At 36.2% G+C, this 22,811-nt stretch overlaps 3 protein-coding genes across 4 annotated transcripts; 2 read left to right on the top strand and 1 right to left on the bottom strand.

Moving 5' to 3' along the window:
• The first annotated feature begins 14,654 nt into the window (after positions 1–14,654).
• Positions 14,655–18,205, top strand: LOC128186695 (uncharacterized). Its single transcript, XM_052856536.1, has 6 exons — positions 14,655–15,057; positions 15,349–15,510; positions 16,618–16,713; positions 16,868–16,954; positions 17,260–17,551; positions 17,723–18,205. The coding sequence occupies exons 1-6, from the start codon at positions 14,828–14,830 to the stop codon at positions 18,203–18,205; spliced, it is 1,350 nt and encodes a 449-aa protein (XP_052712496.1). The 5' UTR covers positions 14,655–14,827.
• A 66-nt stretch (positions 18,206–18,271) lies between these two features.
• LOC128190753 (uncharacterized) lies at positions 18,272–20,394 on the top strand. Its single transcript, XM_052862931.1, has 6 exons — positions 18,272–18,494; positions 18,640–18,707; positions 18,835–18,939; positions 19,019–19,227; positions 19,427–19,591; positions 19,912–20,394. The coding sequence occupies exons 1-6, from the start codon at positions 18,272–18,274 to the stop codon at positions 20,201–20,203; spliced, it is 1,062 nt and encodes a 353-aa protein (XP_052718891.1). The 3' UTR covers positions 20,204–20,394.
• A 149-nt stretch (positions 20,395–20,543) lies between these two features.
• Positions 20,544–22,718, bottom strand: LOC128190754 (uncharacterized). 2 transcript variants are annotated; one of them, XM_052862933.1, is made up of 5 exons: positions 22,523–22,718; positions 21,494–21,706; positions 21,150–21,401; positions 20,997–21,052; positions 20,544–20,866 (listed from the first exon to the last, which is right to left on the bottom strand). In XM_052862933.1, exons 1-5 carry the CDS (start codon positions 22,532–22,534, stop codon positions 20,659–20,661), a joined length of 741 nt encoding a protein of 246 aa, XP_052718893.1. In that variant the 5' UTR covers positions 22,535–22,718; the 3' UTR covers positions 20,544–20,658. The 2 variants fall into 2 exon arrangements, with proteins under 2 accessions (XP_052718893.1, XP_052718892.1); XM_052862932.1 differs by having other exon boundaries at positions 21,494–22,718.
• Between the last annotated feature and the right edge of the window lie 93 nt (positions 22,719–22,811).

Here is a 22,811-nt window from a genome sequence, read left to right as displayed (position 1 = left end):
CGCTTCGCTTGCCGGCGCTGCGCGCCGGCGAGCTGCGCTCGCTATAACTGAATTTTATCTGATAAGTTATTATTGTGAAATTAATCAAAATCAAAAACCTACCTTCATTTTCGATAAACAAACCAGAAATAGCAAAAATGAGTAAGGAGGTTGACACGCTTTGGCGGATCAAAGTCTCGATCAAACTAAATACTTGCAATGAAGTAATATTGGATGATTACGTAAAGAGTGAATATATTTACTGTGAGCCTATAAATTTAGAGAATACATAGAAGTTAACATTTGACGAATGTTGAATATATAAAATGAGTCAATAAAATGAGTCAATTCGTTTCTTTAGTGGGTGATTTTAGTTTTGAAACTCATTCGCTTGCGAAGCATGACCTCTGGTGAGAGAATGGGATAGAACCTTCCAGAACGGGGTAACCAAGAACGCGGATTGACTAATTAACGAAAAGTGTAGGACAAGTTCACCATGCATCCCGGGCAGATACCTTGGATCGATGAATACAAAAAGTTAATAAAATGGAACAATTATTGCGACTTTAGTTTTAATGGAGGGAACATTCTAGAGCGGGGTGCAAAAAAACGGGTTGATTAATTGACATCATGGCGGAAAGTGTAGGGCGAGTGAACCACCGGGCAGATACTTTGAATCTGACAACTTTGGTTTAAAATAATTATATGTATGCAAATGGATACATGTAATAATGCATAACCTAGCGTGTTTTAATTTCATTTTCATACCACGACAGATTGGTTGTAAACCTCAGACATTGATTTGTAAACAATGAACAGATTATTGTATTTTACGTCTATATGGATATCTGATGATGTCATGTTGTAAATTTTGAATTTACTGGGTGGGTGTATTGTCATGTTGTAAATTTTGTATTTACATCCACCCAGTAAATTCAAAATTTACAACAAGACAGATGTATGCATAAAACGGGTACGTTTAATTAGGATGCCCCTCTTCCCCCTCCAGATTGTTTTTATCTAAAATTCTTATTTGGAACATTAATAGAAATTATATTGAAAATTGGCCCAAAGAACCAAATTTAGCGAGAGATACACAAAATACTCATTCACTGGTTTGAAATAATAACATAAGGAAAAATTTGACATAGTATATATAAAAATGAGCAAAAAATAAGATTCAACATTTACATTACATAATACATTAACATGTATTATGCTTACCTATATAAATGGTCAACATCATAATGATAATCCAGTTAGAGCACAATATGAATCCCTTTAGCTGATCATCACAAAATAAACGTTTATGCATGTTAACTATTCCTTATTTTCTGCATATAGAAAACACATACCGGTATGTACACCACGTGAAACGCATCTAACCAAAGAGCTGGGTAAAACTAGTACCCGATAATTTGTAACATGCATGTATTTTTTTACTTTTCAAAACCCCCTGCGCTATTTTATTAGGTAAATAACTATGTAAAGCACAAATTACAGCTTTAAGGTGGTACAGGACACCTGCATTTTGTGATGTATACTCCATTTGAAATAAACAAAGTATAAATACAATATTTTCCCCCAAAATAATGTTATCTAGCAGTGAAGCGCAATGGGTTGAAACGTTTACATGTATGTGAGGGCATTGGGATACGAGGTGTATTTTTGGTAATTTTACTATTGATATAAATGAATTTTGATGGGGGGGGGGAGAGGGGGGTCTGGACCCCTTACTCCAACTCCTTCTCTAAATCCATACGCACGATGATGTACATGTAGGCACACAGAAGCAAATCTAAAGCTGACAACCGCCGAGGGGAGGGGGCATAATTTGTAATAATCATTATACCTTCTATGACATGAAATGTTAAGATTATTGATTAACTTAAAATTCACATGCAAACAGTTCAACCCCAAATTGTACATTAAGTGCCGCTCATGTGTATTTTCATATGGTAAGGGATCACATTCTTTCTGAAAATTATAATTTTTAAATATATTACCAGAACTTGTTTGTATCCTTCATTTTTACATAAATTGGTACAAAACAGTGTTATTTAGGGGCAAACACTTGGTGCGGGTATTACTGTCTAATGACAGCATCTAGTTTTGATTTGAGTTTTAAAAATATTGATTTCCAACCGCGTGTTAATTTCATTAAGTTTTGTACGATGAGTTCTAATTTCTTCGAAATTTAAATTTAAAATTACAGTGAAGTCGCCAATTCCGGGTCGTCTCCAACTCCGGGTCACTCGTGTGTATTTCATGTCACCTTGTTACATTGATCAGGACTAAAGGCCTTTCTGTCTTTGATCATTAAGCGATATTCTAAAATTAAAATTTACAGACCCTCCGAGATCAAGCGCTTTCGAGATGGAGATTTTCTCACATCTTTGACATGCTATTTTCATTATCTACGCTGCAGCGTGGTTGATGTGAAAGTTGTTGGGGGCTTTAATGGATGAAAAATATTGCACATGCATTCAGTTATATGTCAACAATTATTCAGAATGATAACTATAACTGCTCAAATAAATTTACACCAATTAATTAATCAATCTGAAGGAATTTCCCCAATTGCAGGTCACTATACCCAAAACATTTTTCTGCGGATTCACGATTATAACGTGAAAGAGAGAAAAAACGCAGCACTGTTGAGGCTTACTTTGTGGTCGCGCCGACCAGAAAGTACGGGACATGTTAACTATGAAATCAGACAAAACGACAAGTCGTCAAAAATGCTAATAAATAAAGTTATTTCCGATTGTTATAGGTATGAAAAAATTAAACTATAATAAAAATTACCTATACGTGCAACTTTGTAGTGAAATAAGTCCAAAAACGATAAATATAAACAACAGACTGATCGCGGTGCAAGTGTTGATATGACGTCATATTGTAAATTTTGACGCATATTAGACAGGTTGAGATTTCAAACGTGTACGTGAAGTAGGGGAATCACCTAAATTCTTCGCGTATTTTGTCGTCAGCTTTTGTGACGACATGGTTTCTACACGTTCTCTAAACTTGTAGAGTGTCGTCTACACGTAAGTACAAACGTGTAGCTTTTTACAACAAATAAAATCTTGGTGATAAGTGAATGTGTTCTTGTGATACATTATATAGATTTTTAAACTTTATTTGCATGAAATTTGATAAGAAATTTACCAGTTATTTGGAATTAACTAAATAAAATTCATATCACAAAACTGTGTCGATTTACGTACACGTTTACATCCTACATGTTAAGATTTCTCAACTGATAAATTACAAAAACGTGTACGTGTACGTGTAGATTTAACACACGTAAGCGTACTCGTACACGTTTTAAATCTCAACCTCTCTATTACATGTATGTGTAAAGAGAGGCGGATCAATTAATTTTTTAACATGAGAAAATGCATCTTATAAATGATCGGAGCATAATCATAAAACATTTATACCATTAAATTTTATCTACTATGCTTGTTTTGATTCAGCATGTAATTATTATTTAGAGCGTGTATTGTTTCTTTTCTAGAGTGTTTCATATACAAGTTCGATGCGTGTGTTTGACATCGGGAAGCCAATCTAAATCCGCTTTTTACAAGGGCATACACTTAACAGATCATTTCGATCTTTTGGATATGAATTAAGGCGATGTAAAATTTATTGAAAAGTGCTGCTGCTTCAATGAAATCTACAGAATGAATTAATAAATACGTAAAATATTAAGCGAAGGTCATATGAATTCCAACCGGATCTCATTTCTTTGATATTTATTCTAATAAAAGATGAACTCTATTCAAAGCAGCAGCACTTTACAGAATCTACCAGAAAAGTAGAACTTAATTATCATTTAAAATCTTAATTCAAATAAGGGCATGCCCTTGTAGTAATGAAATTTGTTCAACACATATCAAGTGATTATAAATTCTGGGGACCACACTTAGTGTCATACAAAGTAGCACTTACTGTACTGTTTCATTGAATATCACTTTTATATCATGAGAAAATAACTTTCAATATACATATAGTTACATAAAGTTTAAATAGAACAGATTTGTAAAATATCAAAAAAACAGTCTGACGTAACCCGGAATTGGCGACTTCACTGTAGTATAAATGCCAACAGGAAGTTCGTTACAAACACCGTGTGTACATGCGGTTCAACAAGTATGATCATAACAATCAAGTACGTTGAACAAGATATCTGTGAGCCAATGCTCACTAGTGATACCCCTGCTTTGATGTGAATATGCAAAATAAGCAAAGTCGACATTTAACAGAAAGTTTGCGACCTATTAGTACAAAAATATATCCCACAATCTGGCATGTCTAAACAAATAATGTGTTAAATTTCAAGCATCTGCGATAAATAGTTGCTGAGAAATCTTTGACGAAATTTTTTTTGAAAATTTTGGCTAAAAATAAACAAAGTCCTATTTAACAGAAAGTTGATGGTCAATTGGTACAAAAATATATCCCACGATATGGCATGCCTAAACAAGTAGTGTGTTAAATTTCAAGCATATGCGATAAATAGTTGCTGAGAAAACTTTGACGAAAACTTTTTTGAAAATTTTGGCTAAAAAAAAAACAAAGTCATTTAACAGGATGTTAACGTCTGATTAATAAAAACTATATCTCACGATATGGCATACCTAAACAAATGGTGTGTTAAAATTTCAAGCATCTGCAATAAATAGTTACTGAGATAAATGCCACAGAGAACTTTGAACGCTAACGCCCGTTTCTCGCCCACATTTTACACCCGAATATTTCGGAATTTCTCTCAGATATTCAAAAACAAATTTATCTACTAAAAGTATGATCAAATCCTACCTGATTTATGTAAAAATATTAATTTTTAAACAAAAGTTTTGGTTACCGGGGGTCTAAAATAAATTTCATTGAAATCGGTCTCTACACGTGAGGAAAATATTATTTAGCGGCCGTTATGTGCATAAAAACTTAATAATCACATGTTTGTGTTAGATATTACAGTAAAATTTCGTTTTAATTCATATCTGTTAATTATTTTTCAAAATTTTACAATGCAAAAATCTTTTTTGGAATGTATTTCGGTCTGTAGACATATGTTCCCCCTCGTGAAACAACAAAACCTTTGGTATAAATATGCTAAATAACAATATATAAAATCCCTCAAAAGGAATGTTTGTTTCACGGGGGGGGGGGGGGGGGGGGGGTCCGTTTCCCGTTTTTTTTTCTATTATGAATTGAGCTAGCTATTTTGACCCAAAATACAAAGTTATCTCTCTTTGATTGACCAACTCATCTATATCTAATGAAAATATACATAAATGTTTACATTATTATAAAAGAATAACTTTAATTGGACAATTTTCAAAAAATGACTTTGAGTTAGGCGGCTAGACAATGCTATCGTTCGCAGTCCTTTTTGTTACGGACAGACAGACAGAAGGACAGACAGAGAGACACACAAGGGTAAAACAGTATACCCCCTTCTCCTTCGGAGCGGGGGTATAATTAAAACTGTTTCTGATGTATAGTTTAATCTGATAACTAATTATGAATAATTTTCTTTACACTTGATTCAACCTGAGCTCGCACAGGTTGATAGATGTAGATAAACAGAATGAGAAAAAGGAGAAATTCTTTTTAAAAAATCTACCACCCTTCTCTTCAAAAGACTTTCAAATTCGAAGATAATGGAAGAGAGTGTCCCTCCTCCGTCTTTGCCACCACCCCTGCCCCCCCCCCCCCCCCCACACACACACACACACTTTCTGCACAAAACATTTGTTCCGTAATTTTGATATATCAGTATAAGTTTTTGGTAGGGGGACGGGATAGTAACCAATGAAGAAAATTGTTTCTTAAGCTTAAATCGGTTACTAATTAATTTGTCCTTTATTCAATAGTTTTTTCGTATTAACTTTATTGTTTAAATTGCATAAACAATATACGTTTGGTTAGTTGGATAAATGGCCTTTAACGCAAATGACCACTGTTCTTTTTCATTACAATGAACTGATTGGAGTACTTTTTACTTGTAGCAACAGTCATGCTCAAAGTGAGGCACAATTATTGAAAAGTGTGTGTTTGTAGATATGCTTATATAAGAAAAAATTTGGTCGACAACAGTATTTATATTTAGTTAAAAGAGATTTTAAAAATCATGTTTATTTCTTATAGGCACTTTAAAACAACGAAGAATTGACTTAAATTGTCAAATGATGCAATAATTGAATAGTAAACAACCATCTGAGAAACCATTTCGATTTGAATGAATCGATCTAGGTTTTGTAAAGGTATAAGCGTATATTTCTTAAAATTGAAGCCGACATGAATTCATATGTATGCATTATTTCCCTTTTATCTCCGACTACCGCCACATTAGTTGTCGATTTCTATTGTTCTGCTCATCGCTACACATCCCCTATATAAGGCCGACATCCCCTATATAACAGGCCGATAGCACAATTCATGCTTTCCTGCATTCAAGTATTTCATACTTCCGAACACGTTAACTTGGACGAAAATAGGTGTAGAAACGCGTATTGAACAAAATTAATATGACAACCACTGCACTGGCAAGGAGTATCCAAAAACGATGAAACAAGACAGACGGATAATTCAAAAATCCTCGATAATTGTAGACCGTTTTCCTGTTAATGTTATAACATCGAACATGCGCAAACCACACACTGTGGCAGATCGAGCAATGTCAAAAATCGCATGGATTTTTAGAAACGGAACGTTTTTGTAGAAAACTATGTTACTTTCTTGGACTTATTATAATTTATCTACTGTGTTGGATGTAGTGACGCCGGGGTTTTCTTAATGACGCAGATATTATGCTGTGTGAATGTGTGACGGGGGTCCTCCCTGTCACCGGCACTGATTGATAACTATTGTTTATATTTACAAGTTTATTTACATATTTACAACAAACACGAATTACAGAATATGTAGGAAACACAGGTTATATCACAAATGCGTCCTCACTCTTTAACATCCAAACTCATTCTATCCTGTCTCCCACGTGTTCCCTGGGTATGGCCATACCAAATCTCTCACTCCTCAGACTCACCCATAACTCAATCAACTGCTCACTTTCATCTCTCAGAACTTTATCATGCACAATAAACAAATGACAACTACAGATATTAACTCAGAAATTATAGACTCATGTTCGCTCTCTCTCACTTGCCTAACGAGCTAAAATGATACTCTTGGGAAACAGGGCTACAACGCCTGCGTCGCGCACCTGCAACCTTATCAAACCTTTCATATGACATTTTTCATCCGACACTTATTAAAGATAATTAACCCAAGGGGATGGCCCTGTAACATACCTCCCCTCCTAAGTGTGGCGTCCCGACACACTATGATAATTAGCCGACAGACTTTCATTATACATGTAACTAAATAAAATAATTGCATTACACATACGTAGCACAAACAATAATACAATACTATTTACGTGCACTTTACAACTTTCCTTTTTTTTTTTTTAAATATATATCTTTAATTTTTTTTTCGTCATTTTTTTAATGTCAGTTTTCTCCTGCTACATATATACACGCGTTTATTTCTTATATATATACACACGTTTATTTCTTGGATTTAATAAAGTCTTCTATGATTTTAAAATTCCCAATTTCTTTTTCGTTGACCCACTGGGTTTTGCCGTTTTTAAATTGGACTAAGTAAAATTTCTCTAATCGCATGGAGTCGTTTCTTTGTCTCATTAGATCCAGAATTTTTACTATTTCTTGATCATCACCGGTTTCTAACTGTGACGGCGTTTGATCGGGGTCATCATTGTGGTCGTCCGGGCGATCGTTCGGATTGACGTAACTTTTCATCCTGTTTATATGCGACGTTAAAGTCTTTGATTTGTTGTCTGGGTCTTGAAGTTTGTACGTCATATTGGACAATTTCGCTAGAACTTTGTATGGTCCGTGCCAGTGATGTGTTTATTTCGCGGACAGTCCTGGTTTGGTTACAGGAGTGTATAACCAGATTTTGTCCCCTTCGGTGTAATGGGTTTCTTTAGAGGCATCGTCGTAATGTTCTTTTTGCTTTTGTTGGTTCTTTTGTAAGTTTTCATTTACTAGGGTATATGCCTCTTGAAGACGGACTTTGGCTTCTTCCTTATAGTCGTCTGCTATGGCATAGGAGAATGTCGGCGGGCAAAGTGCAGCTTCAATAGGTAAAACAGCATCTCGTAGGTGCATAAGGTAAAATGGTGATTCTTTTGTAGACTCGTGGATGGCGGTCCTATATGCAAACAGGATGTACGGTATGAACGTGTCCCAGTCACGTTGATGACCTGACGCATACATTGACAACATCGTTGTGAGGGTGCCGTTAAAGCGTTCAACCAAGCCGTTGGTTTCTGGGTGATAAGCAGTAGTAAATGTTTTCTTGGTGTTTGTCAATTTGCAGATTTCCTTCATCAGGTTTGACCTGAAGTTTTTACCATTATCTGATAGTAGCTCACGAGGTGCTCCATGACGACACACTATTTCCTCCACAAAAAGTCGCGCAGTAGTTTCTGCGTCTGCATTGTTTACTGCGAAGACCTCGGGCCACCGGGTTAAGTAGTCACTAAACACAATAATATACTTATTTGACTTGTAAGTCGGTGGAAATGGCCCAAGGACATCTACAGCTACTCTGTCAAATGGTCCATTAACGGTTGGTAGCGGGTTCAGTGGAAACTTTGGCCTGTTCTTTGGTGACTTCTTGGTCGCACAATCTACACATGATTTACACCAGAATTCTATGTCCGAGTACATTCCCTTCCAATAGAATCTTTCTTGAACTTTATCATAGGTTTTCTGGAATGAAAGGTGACCTGCTGTTAAATCGTCATGACAAGCATACATCACTTCATCAATAAGGCTCCTTGGAATGGCAATTTGGCGTCTAATTGCTTGGCGTCGTCTGTGAGATCCGGGCTGCCAAAGATGGTACAGCAGACCATCATGTCCAAGTTCATAATCACCAGATAAGATAACTGTTTCACGAGCTTTCGAAGACAGTTCAGGTAATTCCCCTAGCTCTAAGTATTGGATGATAGCTGCAAGAGAAGGGTCGTTTTTCTGACAGTCGCGAATGTCCTGATACGACCTCTTTGGTATGATATCTGTTTCAGCTTTAGCACAGGTGGTCGCCACTGAAGGTTCTGCAGGAATTCGAGATAAAGCATCTGCGTTTTGATGAGCTTTTCCTGGACGGTGTTTAATGGTTATGTCATACTCTTGAAGAGTTAATGACCAGCGTGCGAGACGACCAGCGGGATTCTTGATGTCCATAAGCCACCGTAATGGATTATGGTCAGTAATCACAGTGAATTTACGGCCAAATAGATAGTGTCTAAAGTATTTCACACCCCACACAATCGCAAGCGCCTCCTTTTCGATTACTGCATAATTCTGCTCGTTTGGTTTTAAGCTCTTACTTGCGTAGGCTATAGTCCTCTCGCCATCGGGTCCATCTTGCGCTAGCACTGCACCAATACCGGTGTCGCACGCATCAGTGTACAGAACAAACGGAAGCGAGAAATCTGGGTATCTTAATATAGGATAGCTGGTCAAGGCCTCCTTGAATGTTTTGAAGGCACTTTCACAGTTACTATCCCATTTAAATTCAACTCCTTTTCTTAAAAGTTTGTGTAAGGGCGCAGCCTTACTAGCAAAGTCTTTTACAAACTTCCGGTAGTAAGAAATAAGCCCAAGGAAGCTTCTGAGTTCACTAACATTTGAAGGCTCGGGAAAGTTGTGAATTGATTTTGCCTTGTCCGTGTCCGGCGATATTCCCGTTGCTGAGATCTTATGTCCAAGGAACGCAACTTCGGTTTTCCCGAATGAGCATTTCTGGGCTTTAAGCTTTAACCCCGAGTCCTCAAATCTCCTTAGCACTTCCTCGAGTCTTTTGACGTGGTCACTGATGGTTTCAGAGAAAACGATTACATCGTCTATGTACACAAGGCACGTGTTCCACAGTAATCCTGAAAGCACAGAGTCCATAAGTCTCTGGAAAGAAGGAGCACTGTTGCACAGTCCGAATGGCATATAATTATATTCGTAATGCCCTCCGAAAAAGGAAAACGCAGTCTTTTCTTTGTCGCTCTCCTTAATTGGAACTTGGTGGTATCCTTGACACAAATCTAAGACACTGAAGTACTTAGAATTGTTAAGCGCATCTAACATATCGTCTATCCTCGGAAGAGGGTATACATCCTTTTTGGTGACTTCATTTAGTTTACGAAAGTCGATGCACATGCGAACTTTGCCATCTTTCTTCGGCACTAGGACGATTGGAGCTGAATACGGGCTCTTGGACGGTCGTACGATTCCGTTAGCACACATTGTTTCTATCTGAGACTCCAGTAATTTTCGCTGGCTGTGGGGAATTCTGTACGGCCGCAAGTGGATGGGTTTGCTGTCCCTCGTATCTATCGAATGGTCAACTAAATTGGTCCTGCCTAATTCGTTGTCATTAAATGTAAAAACTTTTCGGAACTTATTTAACACCTTCATAATTGACTCACGCTCCGTTTGATCTAAATTTTCTGTTACATAGAGATCGTTAACTGTTATATCTTTCTCGCCAGGCTTCACACACTCACTGACTTCAATTCCGTTTAAACTTTCACCCTGATATGCACCTTCCAAACTCTCACTGACTAGATTCGCATAGGGACTGAATGAGACGCGCTCACCATTTATATATAAAGAATCATTTGCAACATCAATGTAACATGCACAATCTTTAAGAATATCTAGTCCTAAAATACAGTTATATGGGAAATTTCTAGCAACAAATGCATTGTAAACAATGTCAGTCTTTTCGCCAATTCTAATTCGAAAGTCACATTTTCCAATTATATCGACTCGGTTGCCCGTAGCCGATGTAATGCTCACCCCTCCAGCCGGCGCCATGGTACCCTGGTCTGCGAATTCTTCACTCACAATTGTGACACTGGATCCGGTGTCGATCAACATTGAAGCACTTTTATCATTCACATCTCCTAAAATTTTGGCGGTACAAAATTTAGGATTCAACTGACATGATACAATATTTTCACATACATATTTCACAATTATATTATTTTCACTATTCCCGGAGGAATCGAATTCTTTCACTTCGCGCAACCGGCTCTCTTTCGGAGGATGTTTAACTTCCGCTAATCCTTTACCTCCACATAAAGGGGCGGACTTTAGTTTCCCGAATTGGTGGTTCTTTGCTCTTTACATCGAACTGCGATATGTCCTACCCGTTGACAGTTGTTGCAGATTGGCCTTCCATCCGTTGTCCTAATGTTCCGGTCAGACCTGGGCTGCAGTCCACGGCCTCTTCCTCGCCAGGATCCTCGGACGTTCTGTCCCCGGGTATTTGAGGTATATTGTCGCTGGGAAGTAATGCGCCCTATCTCGGTAGCCATCACTGATACCTGGGCTGAGAGGTCTGCGATGGATTTTTCCAGCTCCTCTGTTCTCTTAGGTTCGTGTGACATAGCTGCCACTCTTGTCCTCGAGTTGTCCACAAGAGAGTTGTTACATTCCTCTCTTTTCGCATGACGAAAAGCTTCCTCAAAAGTCTTTGGGTTTGAAAGTAGAACAAACCTTTTTATTTCAGGTCTTAACCCTTGAATGAAATGTTCTTTGGTAAGAGTTTCTTTTTGTCGTCTTGGCATGTCCATGTACGCACGTGTGGCTAGCTTCGTTATATTTGCGGCATAGTCGTCAACAGTTTGGATCTCTGCTTGTCTGTATCCAAAGAGGTTTGAGTAATACAATGACTGTAGCTCTTTTGGGATGAACCTTTCCCGGAGAGAGTCACAAACAGAGCGATAATCATCTTTTAAAGCATCATCTAACGATTCGTAATAATCTGCTGCCTGGTCTCGGAGGAACGCCGGTATTGTGACACACTTCCTGCCATCACTCCAGAAATTTGCTCTGGCGATCCGGTCAAAGTCTTTAATCCAAGAATCAACATCTTCGTCTAACTTTCCGTAAAATGGAACGGGCCTAACTAGAGTCGATGACTTCGGCTCTGGTGTAACTTCATTCACAATTATTTCTTCGACAGGCTCTTGCCTATTTTTCTTTGGCATTTTGTTCCTTTGTCCTTTAGTGATCCTACCGCTGCCACCATAATATGTGACGGGGGTCCTCCCTGTCACCGGCACTGATTGATAACTATTGTTTATATTTACAAGTTTATTTACATATTTACAACAAACACGAATTACAGAATATGTAGGAAACACAGGTTATATCACAAATGCGTCCTCACTCTTTAACATCCAAACTCATTCTATCCTGTCTCCCACGTGTTCCCTGGGTATGGCCATACCAAATCTCTCACTCCTCAGACTCACCCATAACTCAATCAACTGCTCACTTTCATCTCTCAGAACTTTATCATGCACAATAAACAAATGACAACTACAGATATTAACTCAGAAATTATAGACTCATGTTCGCTCTCTCTCACTTGCCTAACGAGCTAAAATGATACTCTTGGGAAACAGGGCTACAACGCCTGCGTCGCGCACCTGCAACCTTATCAAACCTTTCATATGACATTTTTCATCCGACACTTATTAAAGATAATTAACCCAAGGGGATGGCCCTGTAACAAATGACACACGTGTTCGATGTGCATGCAAAGTAAGGCAGCACTTTCTGTGGAAAATAATACGGATACCTTGGAAATTCTTTCAAAGAATAAATATATTTGTATTTCTCTTCATTCCCTATAACAAACATTTTACTACAATAGATTTATTAACTGTGCTTTTTTTTTAACAATACCAATAAAAAAATATTTTTCTAACTAATGTGAACTAATAAGAATCATGGGTTTCAGAAGGTGTTTTTTTTTTACCCTACCTGAGCTGAGCTGAAAGCTCAAGTGAGCTTTTCTGATCACATTTTGTCTGTCGTCCGTCTGTCTGTAAACTTTTAACATTTTCAACATCTTCTCCAGAACCACAAGGCTAATTTCAATCAAACTTAGCACAAAGCACCTTTAGGCAAAAGGGATTCAAAGTTGTGAAAATTAAGTACCACGCCTTTTTACTATGGGAGAAAATAAATAAATATTGAACATTTTTGAGAATTTTTCAAAAATCTTCTTCTCAAGAACTATTTGGCCAGGAAAGTTGAAACTAATGGAAAAGCACCCTCAAGTAGTGTAGATTCCAAGTTGTGTAAAACATTACCGCCAGGGGTAGAATGGGGCCACAATGGGGGAGGGGGGTAAAAATTTTTCATAGGAATATATAGAGTTAATCTTTAATCAAAGCACTGATAGTACTGAAAAGCGCTAACCTAGCTTGGTTCTAAAGAAAATCTACTTTGTGCAAGCTTAGTTTGAAAAAATCGATTTGATTTTTCAACAATTCAGTTTCTTTATAGCACTTTATTTCCTCATCACTGCGTGGATGTACGTAAGCCCGTCGCATTAGATTCACAATAGTCCGTACATTAGATTTACAATACCCCGTGCAAAGATGTGCGTTAACCCCTGAAACTGGTTCCCTAACCAGTTTAAATTATGTATATTTCTGCTCATAGGGGGCGGTTATTTGATGCACCGGAAGTAGAGGTCTAACGACAATAAAGCGCTGAGCTATGCTTAGCGCTTTAAAAATCTTCTTCTCAGAGACCAATCAGCCAAGAAAGCTAAAACTTGTGTGGAAGCAATGTCAGATAGTGAAGATTCCAGTTCGTTCAAATCATGATCCCCGGGGTAGGATAGGGTCATAACGGGGAGGGGGTAATTTTTACATTTAAATATATAGAGAAAATTCTGAAAATCTTTCTGAAAACACAATTTATCTATAGAAAAGCTGTAACCTTAGTGAAAGCAACTTCAGATAGTGTAGATTCAAATTCGTTAAAATTAAAATCTTGAGAAGTAGGATGGGGCCACGTTGGGGAACCAGTTGTACAAAGAAAATCATTTAAATTTTCACAAAAACTGAAATGTTATCACATATGTTTTATATGCAAACATTTTGACATATTGCTGATTCTTTAAAATTGTGTAGACTTTGGCCCCTGGACGATTCTTTGGCCTTACAAGGGGTTTAGAGTTTGATGAAGGTCTATATTCCGTATAAAAAACAGTTGTTTAGGATCTTTTTGAGAACTGCAATGTTCAACATGTGAAATGATCATTTTGTTAGTAAAGGGACTTGCCTATAAACATAAGAATAACCGAAAGGGAGGGGTGGATTTTTATTTATAGAAGGATCTACATATACTATTTTGTCCAGATATTTTGTATTATGACTCTATCAAACTGATTTTATCATGCCTTTCGTTGCTCAGGTGAGCGATGTGGTCCAAGTGCATCTTGTTTAAGTGTTAATTCTATAAATAGATATGTGTCAAATAATCACTAGAACCAGATTTTCTGCGTTACTCTTATTATACATATATTAGTTTTTCCGACGTCACTTAATATCTACATTGTACAAGGGCAGTCCCAATATAGCGAAGACAAGTGACTTTATTCCGTTAATTGAAGATACAGGAAGATAAAACTTGTGCCACTTAAATTTATATTTTGATATCAAATATTATTAGAGATTAAATAAGCAAAATACTTAAACGGGTAGTAGCTACGATTTTGGAATATTTTTAAAAGTTTTTATTCAGCGAAATAATACCTTAGAATGATAAATTTTGTAACAAAATACAATTTCTGTTATGTCCCAATCGATAGTTTTGACGAACTTGGTCAGTATAGGCAAGTGACTTGAATTTTTGTCTGGTAGACAAAAATTGAATTAAAGTCCGTTCGTATTCATATGACCTTTTGTGAACTCATTCGACAGCCTCAATAACGCATGCGTAGATTGCTTTATATAGCAGAAGACATGGCCGACACGGGTATGTCAACTCGCGGACGAAAACGTGTTCTCACAGATTCAGTCAGAAAACGAAATCGGCAAAACATTCAGGCGTCTTATAATAAGGCGCGAGTAAATATCGGCGTCCAGTTTGAACGTTGGAAGGGGTTGAAAGACACTCTGAAGCTCGAGAGCCATGCAGATGTCGCGAAAGTTTTACTGGACAAGTGAGTATTAAATTTTGAGTAAAGTGTGATAATTCACGATATTATACAGATTATTTCATTAACAAATTTTAATCTAGGCAGAGAAAAACATGCATGCAATCTATGATGTCTTAATTCCTTTCCGAAGCATCTCTATCGATAATGTTAGTTATGGGGTACCCCAAGGGGTAGATGTCATACCGAAAAAACATTGTAATGATAGAATTGAATTGGACTTTGAAAAACGATATCGCAGTTGTTTTGTCATCGATTTATATTGCACACTAGTTATGCTTTATGTTTATTATATAGGTATGAACTGTATAGAAAAGACTGCTTCGGTTCTCCCAAAGGATCTACAGTCGAGCCCATGAGTCCAGCGGGTGCACCTATTACCTCTACCCCAGGACCATCGTCTTTTCCATACAAGTGTGATGTGTCAAGAATTACTTCTTCAGAGGCGGAAATAACTGAGTATATATTTATTCTGCAAATTTCTCAAAGTTTTTATGTAAACATTTTGATATGCAATGTCTCATTGATATGTTGTGTAGCAGAGAAACTACAAAACATACATAGTAAAAATACCTGATGTCTTACCTTACATTATGTGGAAGACAACAGACGATATATATATAAAAACATTTTCACTACAGATATTCCATAAATGCATGAACTAAGTAATATAATATTTCTGCAGCCAGATAGCTAGAGTCTGGGTAAGGATTTCAGTCCTTTTCCCTCTCAAATATAAGTTTTTCCAATTGAACCATTATTTATCCATGATCCACCCCCACCCACCCCTAAAAAAATTAATATAAAGAGCAAAAGAAATGAATACTAAATAATAATACAGTGCACAAATTCTTGCAAGCGCATTTTTTCTTCATTTTTGTATATAATTTTATGACTGTTAATAATGATGTAAAAATGCATTGGCAAGGCGGATTGGTCCCTGGTGAGAATTGGTCATATGCCAGTATCGTTTGTCAAAGTACACAATGATACTATTAGTTATCCAGGTCTTATCAAGAATGGACGGGGATATACCCTGGCTTGTGTTCGCAGGACGAAGGGTGTATGGAATACAACCCAAGGGTAAATCCCCGTACACCCTTGATTGGACCTGAATAACGAATTTATTTCCTGTTATACAAATTTTGAAATTATAAATAGTTTTACTAGTGCTTTGCAACTTGGAAATCAATTAATATTAATTGAAATTGTGCTGAAAATCATTTATTCTTACCAATAGAATGTTAAGATATATTAGGTATTTTGACAAATTATTTATTCATTTACATCATTGCATGTTACATTATTTTGCACAAAGATCTATAATAGGTGCACTTGATTAAAGCAAGAATTGCATTGTGACGTCACATTTTATTTACACCCGCGGCTTCAGCAGGTGCTCGGAAATTTACACCTAGCTTGTTAACCAATCATTTCTCGCATTACAAACGACATAGGAAATAATAGTTTTTTCAACTGACCAAGCAGAGAAATCCTTAAAAGTCTGTGAATTCAGACTTTTTTATGCTGTGTGGTAATTAAAAAAGAATGCCTTCTATATTTCAGTAAGTCAGATGTATACATGTCTGGAATAGAAGAAATGAAAAAAAGCTGTCGATGTCCCATTGTGAAGGAGTCAAACAGTTTCATAAACCCTTTTGAGTTAGTCATATTGTTTTTGTTTTTTTTTTTGTTTTTTTTTTACACAGTAAATAATAAATTAATCTGATATCAGAAATTCAAAGAACTATATTTTATAATGCCTATGCATATAAAAATAATACATTTTTAGTAATTTGGTTTTATTCCCATATAGTTTGACCATTGATGTGACTGAGGTGGAAATGACAGATGATGATGTAGAGGATGATGATTATGAACCAAGTTTTAACATCACTCTAAGGTACATAATATGAATTTTTACTCCATATGTGGGTGATACAATCCCATAAAGTTTGTAGCCAAAAAAGAAAATAAATTACTCTCATTTTCAATTTAGCAAGTAGTTATTTACTACTTGAGATATAAGGGTCTGGTGTTTATAAGTAGTGAAGAGATGTAAACTAAGATTTCTCTGCTTACAGGTGATTGGCAAGGTGGGGGGGGGGGGGAGTTGAAGGGTCAATAAGGGGCCAAAATAGTTTTGTAAAATATAATAATTGTAGATACAAATTATATTTCAAAACAATGCATTTTCTTATCAAATAGAGAAGGACTTGACACCACTGCTGCTACTGATGATGATGAAGATGACGAATGCATAAGTGATGAGGAAATCGAGACTACAGAAGTTGATTTTAGTCAAAGTCCTGGTTGTCAATGCATCAAAACCAATGAAGAGATACAAGGCTTTATGAATGATCAACCTTTCTTGATATATTACAACCAGCTGCTGAATTTAGCTACAGCAAACATACAGAAAACTTGTTCGCATAAAGGCTGTGGACTAGGAGTAGAAATAAAGAAAGAAGTTGTTGCATCAGCCCTTTACCTGAAATGGGTAATGTGTTTATTCATAAATATAAAATTGCACATCATTTTTTAGTCATCACTTCTTGTCCTGAGATATATAAGATTTCATGATTAGTATTTGTGTATAAAATATTGTATCTCATTATCCCCATTTGTATTTGCTATTTACTTAATACAATTGTCTATTTTTGTTTATCAGATTTGTCCAGATGGTCACACGCTTTATAGATGGTGCTCCCAGCCAATCTTGAATAGAGGTGTACACATTGGTGACTTGATGCTGACTGCAAGCACTGTCCTCTCAGGAAGTAATTTCCAAAAGATATCGATGTTTGCTAAATTTTTACATCTTCCTATTCATAGCAAAAGCACCTTCTATAAAATGCAGCGCCAGTATGTTGTCCCATCTGTCGATGAACACTGGATAAACCACCAAAATGCAGTACTGGAGGAGTTCAGAGGAGTTGATTTGGTTGTTCTTGGTAAATACAAATATTGCTTCTATGCATTTGTAAACTATCAGTATTTCTGTCCTGACAAGATTGAGATTGGACAAATATTGGATAGTGAAGATGCAACAGTCCAACAATTTTTGTGTTGGATTGTTAGCTGGTTGATTGCAACAGTTGTTTTATTGGACTTTTGTTGGTTAGAACTAAATATAATACCTGTAAGGGTATAACATTAGACATTGATGTAGTTCTAACTTAAACAATAATGTTTTCTTAAAATTGAAAGGGATGGAAGAATGGACAGTCCGGGACATTCCGCGCAGTATTGCTCTTATACCTTCATGGAGTATACTACCAAGATCCTATGCATCATCACCTTAGACAAAAGGTTTACAGAAAAGAAAAGTACAATCTTGGAAAAGGCGTGCTTTATAAAGGGACTTGGGTTTCTTATAGAGAAGGGGATGAAAATTATAGAAGTTGTGACTGATGCACATGTGCAGATTTCATCACTAATGAGTGCGTATAAACTGTAATAAGTTTTTTTGTTAGTACATGTAATATACATGTACCTTTGTATTTGTTACATAGCCAGGTGAATATTTTTCATGTTTTTACATACTAAAAATTTCAATGATAAATGAAATCTGATATTTTTTAATAGAGAAAAACTATCCAGACATCAAGCATTCATTTGGGACCAAGAACTTGGGGAAAAAAATCATCATCAAGGTAAGCATGATATACTGTGTTGGCATGTGCTTGTTCCATTCGTAACACTGAAGACTACAGTGAAGAACTTTGCATGAATTAGTTATATCAATTTCATTGACATTGCGATGCTTTCATGTTTACTAAGGCAGGTCAAGAAAAGAAGAATAAAGGTTTGCTGGACTGGACCAAAGATGCGGTTAACCATTACTGGTATACAGCACAAACTTGTACTACAAAAGAAGACTTTGTTGTAAGTTAAAAATGTCATAAAAACCCTTTTCTAGTAATTTAAAGTTAGAAGACAAATTAAGATGGTAAATTTTTTTCAGGGCATGTGGATTGGTGTATTACATCATGTAGTAAATGTACACAGTTGGATATTGCCATACAGTTCCAGTAATAAGTGTGAACATGGTCCATTGACATCTGCTAGAGAGAAGGGATGGCTAGAAAAAGATTCCCCAGCTCATGTTTCCTTAAGGAGTATTGTTCTGGACAAAAGATTATTGAACAACATCCCATATTATCTGAACTGCAGGTTCATATCATTTGTCAATTCTTAGTTTAAAGTATTTCTAACAGTATCACAAATAAAAATATATTTTTGTATAGATATACATTCTAAAGTTATTCTAGAACAATTATTGAGGAGTTTTTATGATGCTAATCCTAGTTTCAACCATGTTTTATTTTAGAAAATATTATTTTTTACAATTGAAAATCTTTTATTACTTCAGAAGTACAGCAGAGTTGGAAAACTTCCAGAACCTCATTTTGATGTACGCATCGAAGCGACATTCATACACGCCACCTGCTTACCGATGTCGAAATCTCTTGGCTGCATTGGACCATAATGGTCACATTGATAGAGAAGTTATGACAAACAAAGATGGATCTATCAGGTTATAACAAGTTTTGTCAACTTAAGCAAGGAAATGTTGATTTTGATGACATTTTATCTCATAGTGCAAGGAACATAGTACTACTTTGAACTTAGAATACAAAAACTTGTAGGCAAACAAATTAAAGAACGAGTTCTCTTGACTTAACTTGCATTGTTCAAGGAAATTTTCCTTAAAATGGAGAGGAAACTTCATGTGCTTGTATAATACAATGCATTTAAAAACCATTTCATGTAATGAGGAGGTATGCTTTGCATAGTGGATCATTTGTTTATTGTATTGAATAGAAATTCATTAAGTAATATTCTCTCTTATTTAAGGTACCAGAGAGTTTTTCAGAAGAAAAGTAGTAGATGGTCAGTCACAACATGTAAAGAACCAAAACAGTATTCATATGTGCCTGAGATGATGCGGAAGATTATCCTTAAACGCCTGGATGATGCCATTGGTATGAACCAGAAGATGGTTCTAGAGCAGGATGACCCCAGGAGAGTTTCATCTCACCTTGCACCAATCCCCCCACCACCTACTCAACAGATTGTTCATGAACAGCGATCACGATTTAGAACAAGTGTTGACATGGACAAAACTATTGATTACTGGGTAGAATGAACTCATTGTGGACTACTCTGTTCCTGTTATCTTTATGATAGACATACATTTTACATGTCTATGATTAGCTATGAGGCGTGCTTTCATGTACTTAAATTGATATTCAATTGATAGTCATGTTATTTATCATTGGATTTTTAAGAGGTTTTCTATACTTCTTGATCACAAAGCTCTTCATAAGGGAAGGTGATTTTAAGTGGAACTTTCCAATTTCATGAGTGTGCTTTATTTTTTTATCTAGATGCACGTTTACATAAAGTGTACATGTAGTTTTTTCAAAGAATAAAAGCTTGAGATCTAGCAATTTTTCTGCTTTTACATTTGCATGTAATTTTGAATTAAATTAGATATGTGTTCCATGTGAACAGTTTTTATGATATACATGTAGGTGTTTGCTCAACATAAAAGAAACTTGAAATTTGAACATTAGTGCTGTTTATTAATATACATGTATATTATCCCAGACGGCCACCCACAAATCCCCTATATTGTCCAAAACTGTCAGGATAAGTATCTCTTATCCTCCAGGTGCAGCAGCTTGGAATGACACGGCGGTTTCCTGCTCCCAAATGCCCATGCTGCCAGAGGATAAACTGCCGGTATCCTGCGTGGCGATTGCTCCGGTTAAAGTTGTCGTCCTCACCAGCAGCAAGGACATCCTGTCTGTTTAAAGAGATGAAAATAAATTGAAATGGCATTTCAGTGATAAGGCGGACACAACATTAAAAATTAAAGTCATGGGAGTAAACAATACAAATTGATCTAGAATAATATTTTAAAAAAACTTCCTTACCTGTACCGACGAGCTACCATCAAAACTAATGGGTCTAGAACTATCAGGTCAAAGTCCTGAAATTATAGGTATTTACATTAATATTATAATACATTTCTATTAAATGTTTTAATATTAAAATTAGTTATATGTGCGTCATATAGAACTACTTACTGGCAAAGTAGAGAGGCAGTTGGAAGGTGTTTGCCTGCAGCACACCCTCTCCTCCTCGGTGGGCATCTCCCGACACTTGCTGCACACACACCAATTGGGGGAATTGCTTCCGGGCAGTGGATGATATCCACCTTGAGCGGCTTCAGCTTGAGATGCCCGATCGACGATGTCGAGAATTAGTGATGGGTCTCTCTCACAGACGCTCATCACTAATTCTCTCAATGCATCCTCCGTCATCTCGGCAACACGATTCTAAATATTTTAATGAAAATACGAAATCAATTATACAAGAAAATACGACACATACAAGAAAATGAAGAGTGTTACAAGATATCATAGTATACCCTTAGTTGAAGATTTCGGTCTATTACACGCTGTCTGAGCGTCTCGTGTCTGTTTGGCCCCCTGCATATTCCTCTAGATCTAGCACCCCGTCTCCGAGCTGGACCCTGCCCTCTTGCTCTACCTCTAGCCCTGGCTCTCCCTCTGGCTCTGCCCCTGCTTGGTCTCTCGGGGCTAGAGGAAGACTCTCTATCAGACATAGAACTTCTTGAAACCTGTATAAGTTGCATTTAGAGTATGTATAAATTTGTCTATGGGATGGTAAGTGGAGGGCACTAGGGTGGAGGTAATCATAATATACAAGTAAGCCTAATATACATATGTGCGTAGCTTATCCTCTTATATAGAATATATTTTTTTAAATGTTCAAAATATTGTCAAATGGAATTGCATATTTATAAGGAGTAAAATCTTTTATTTATTATTGATATGTAAATTCTATAACATATAACACAGGCACATGAATTTTGTTTATAAAAAGTGATTCAATATGGCCCAAAAAATCCAACCCCTTTATAAATGTATATATAAAGTACTAGGAGTAGGATTTTTTCATCATACTTTATCAATAGAAGGGGTAGAATTTTTCGATCTTTGGTTTTATTGAGCGATTTGTTGGTAAATAAAAATAAAATAAAACCAGGAGTCTGTGATAACAAACATTACGTCAAAACGTCAGTTGTGAACTGGTGATATGGAGACACTACACCTCGATTCTGATGCTAATCAAATTTTCATAACCTATTTTTCCGTATATAATAATATAGTTTGTAAGTATGAAACGATCACAATTTATGATGATGATTTATATTATATAACGTAATTGAAATAAAAGTAATAATACCCCTTGGGGTACCCCATTCATGTTTCTACGTACACAACATCGAAAGGAAACAAATTTCACTAATTTTTACGGTTTATTAAATAGAAATGGATGAAATAATACTTTAAAGAATGAATAGGCTTGCAATACACCTTCCACTGAATATAAATAATTTTATTTTCACATAAAATCATTGTCATGTGCTTACCTCGTCATCCATTACGCTGCATCCGGGTATGTGAAAATCAGCTTCGGTAGACGTCGGAAAACTTCCGATGCATAATTAATACGGTGAGTTCGGACGAATTTGATCAATTAATTAATGATTAGGAGGCTTTTAATAAACACAGTGATGCATTGTTTGAGTATTTGATGTATATATATTGGTTTTTAGTTACTTTCAGCAGTATGAAAATATATCAAAATCGTAGCTACTATCCCTTTAATGCGGCACAATGTCAAAAACGTAAAGTTATATATTAAGCCATCATGATATT

This window comes from Crassostrea angulata, chromosome 6, assembly GCF_025612915.1.
Source record: "Crassostrea angulata isolate pt1a10 chromosome 6, ASM2561291v2, whole genome shotgun sequence".
Lineage (NCBI taxonomy): Eukaryota > Metazoa > Mollusca > Bivalvia > Ostreida > Ostreidae > Magallana > Magallana angulata.
Note: the sequence above shows the minus strand (reverse complement) of the source record. Positions and strands in the feature narration are given on the sequence as shown.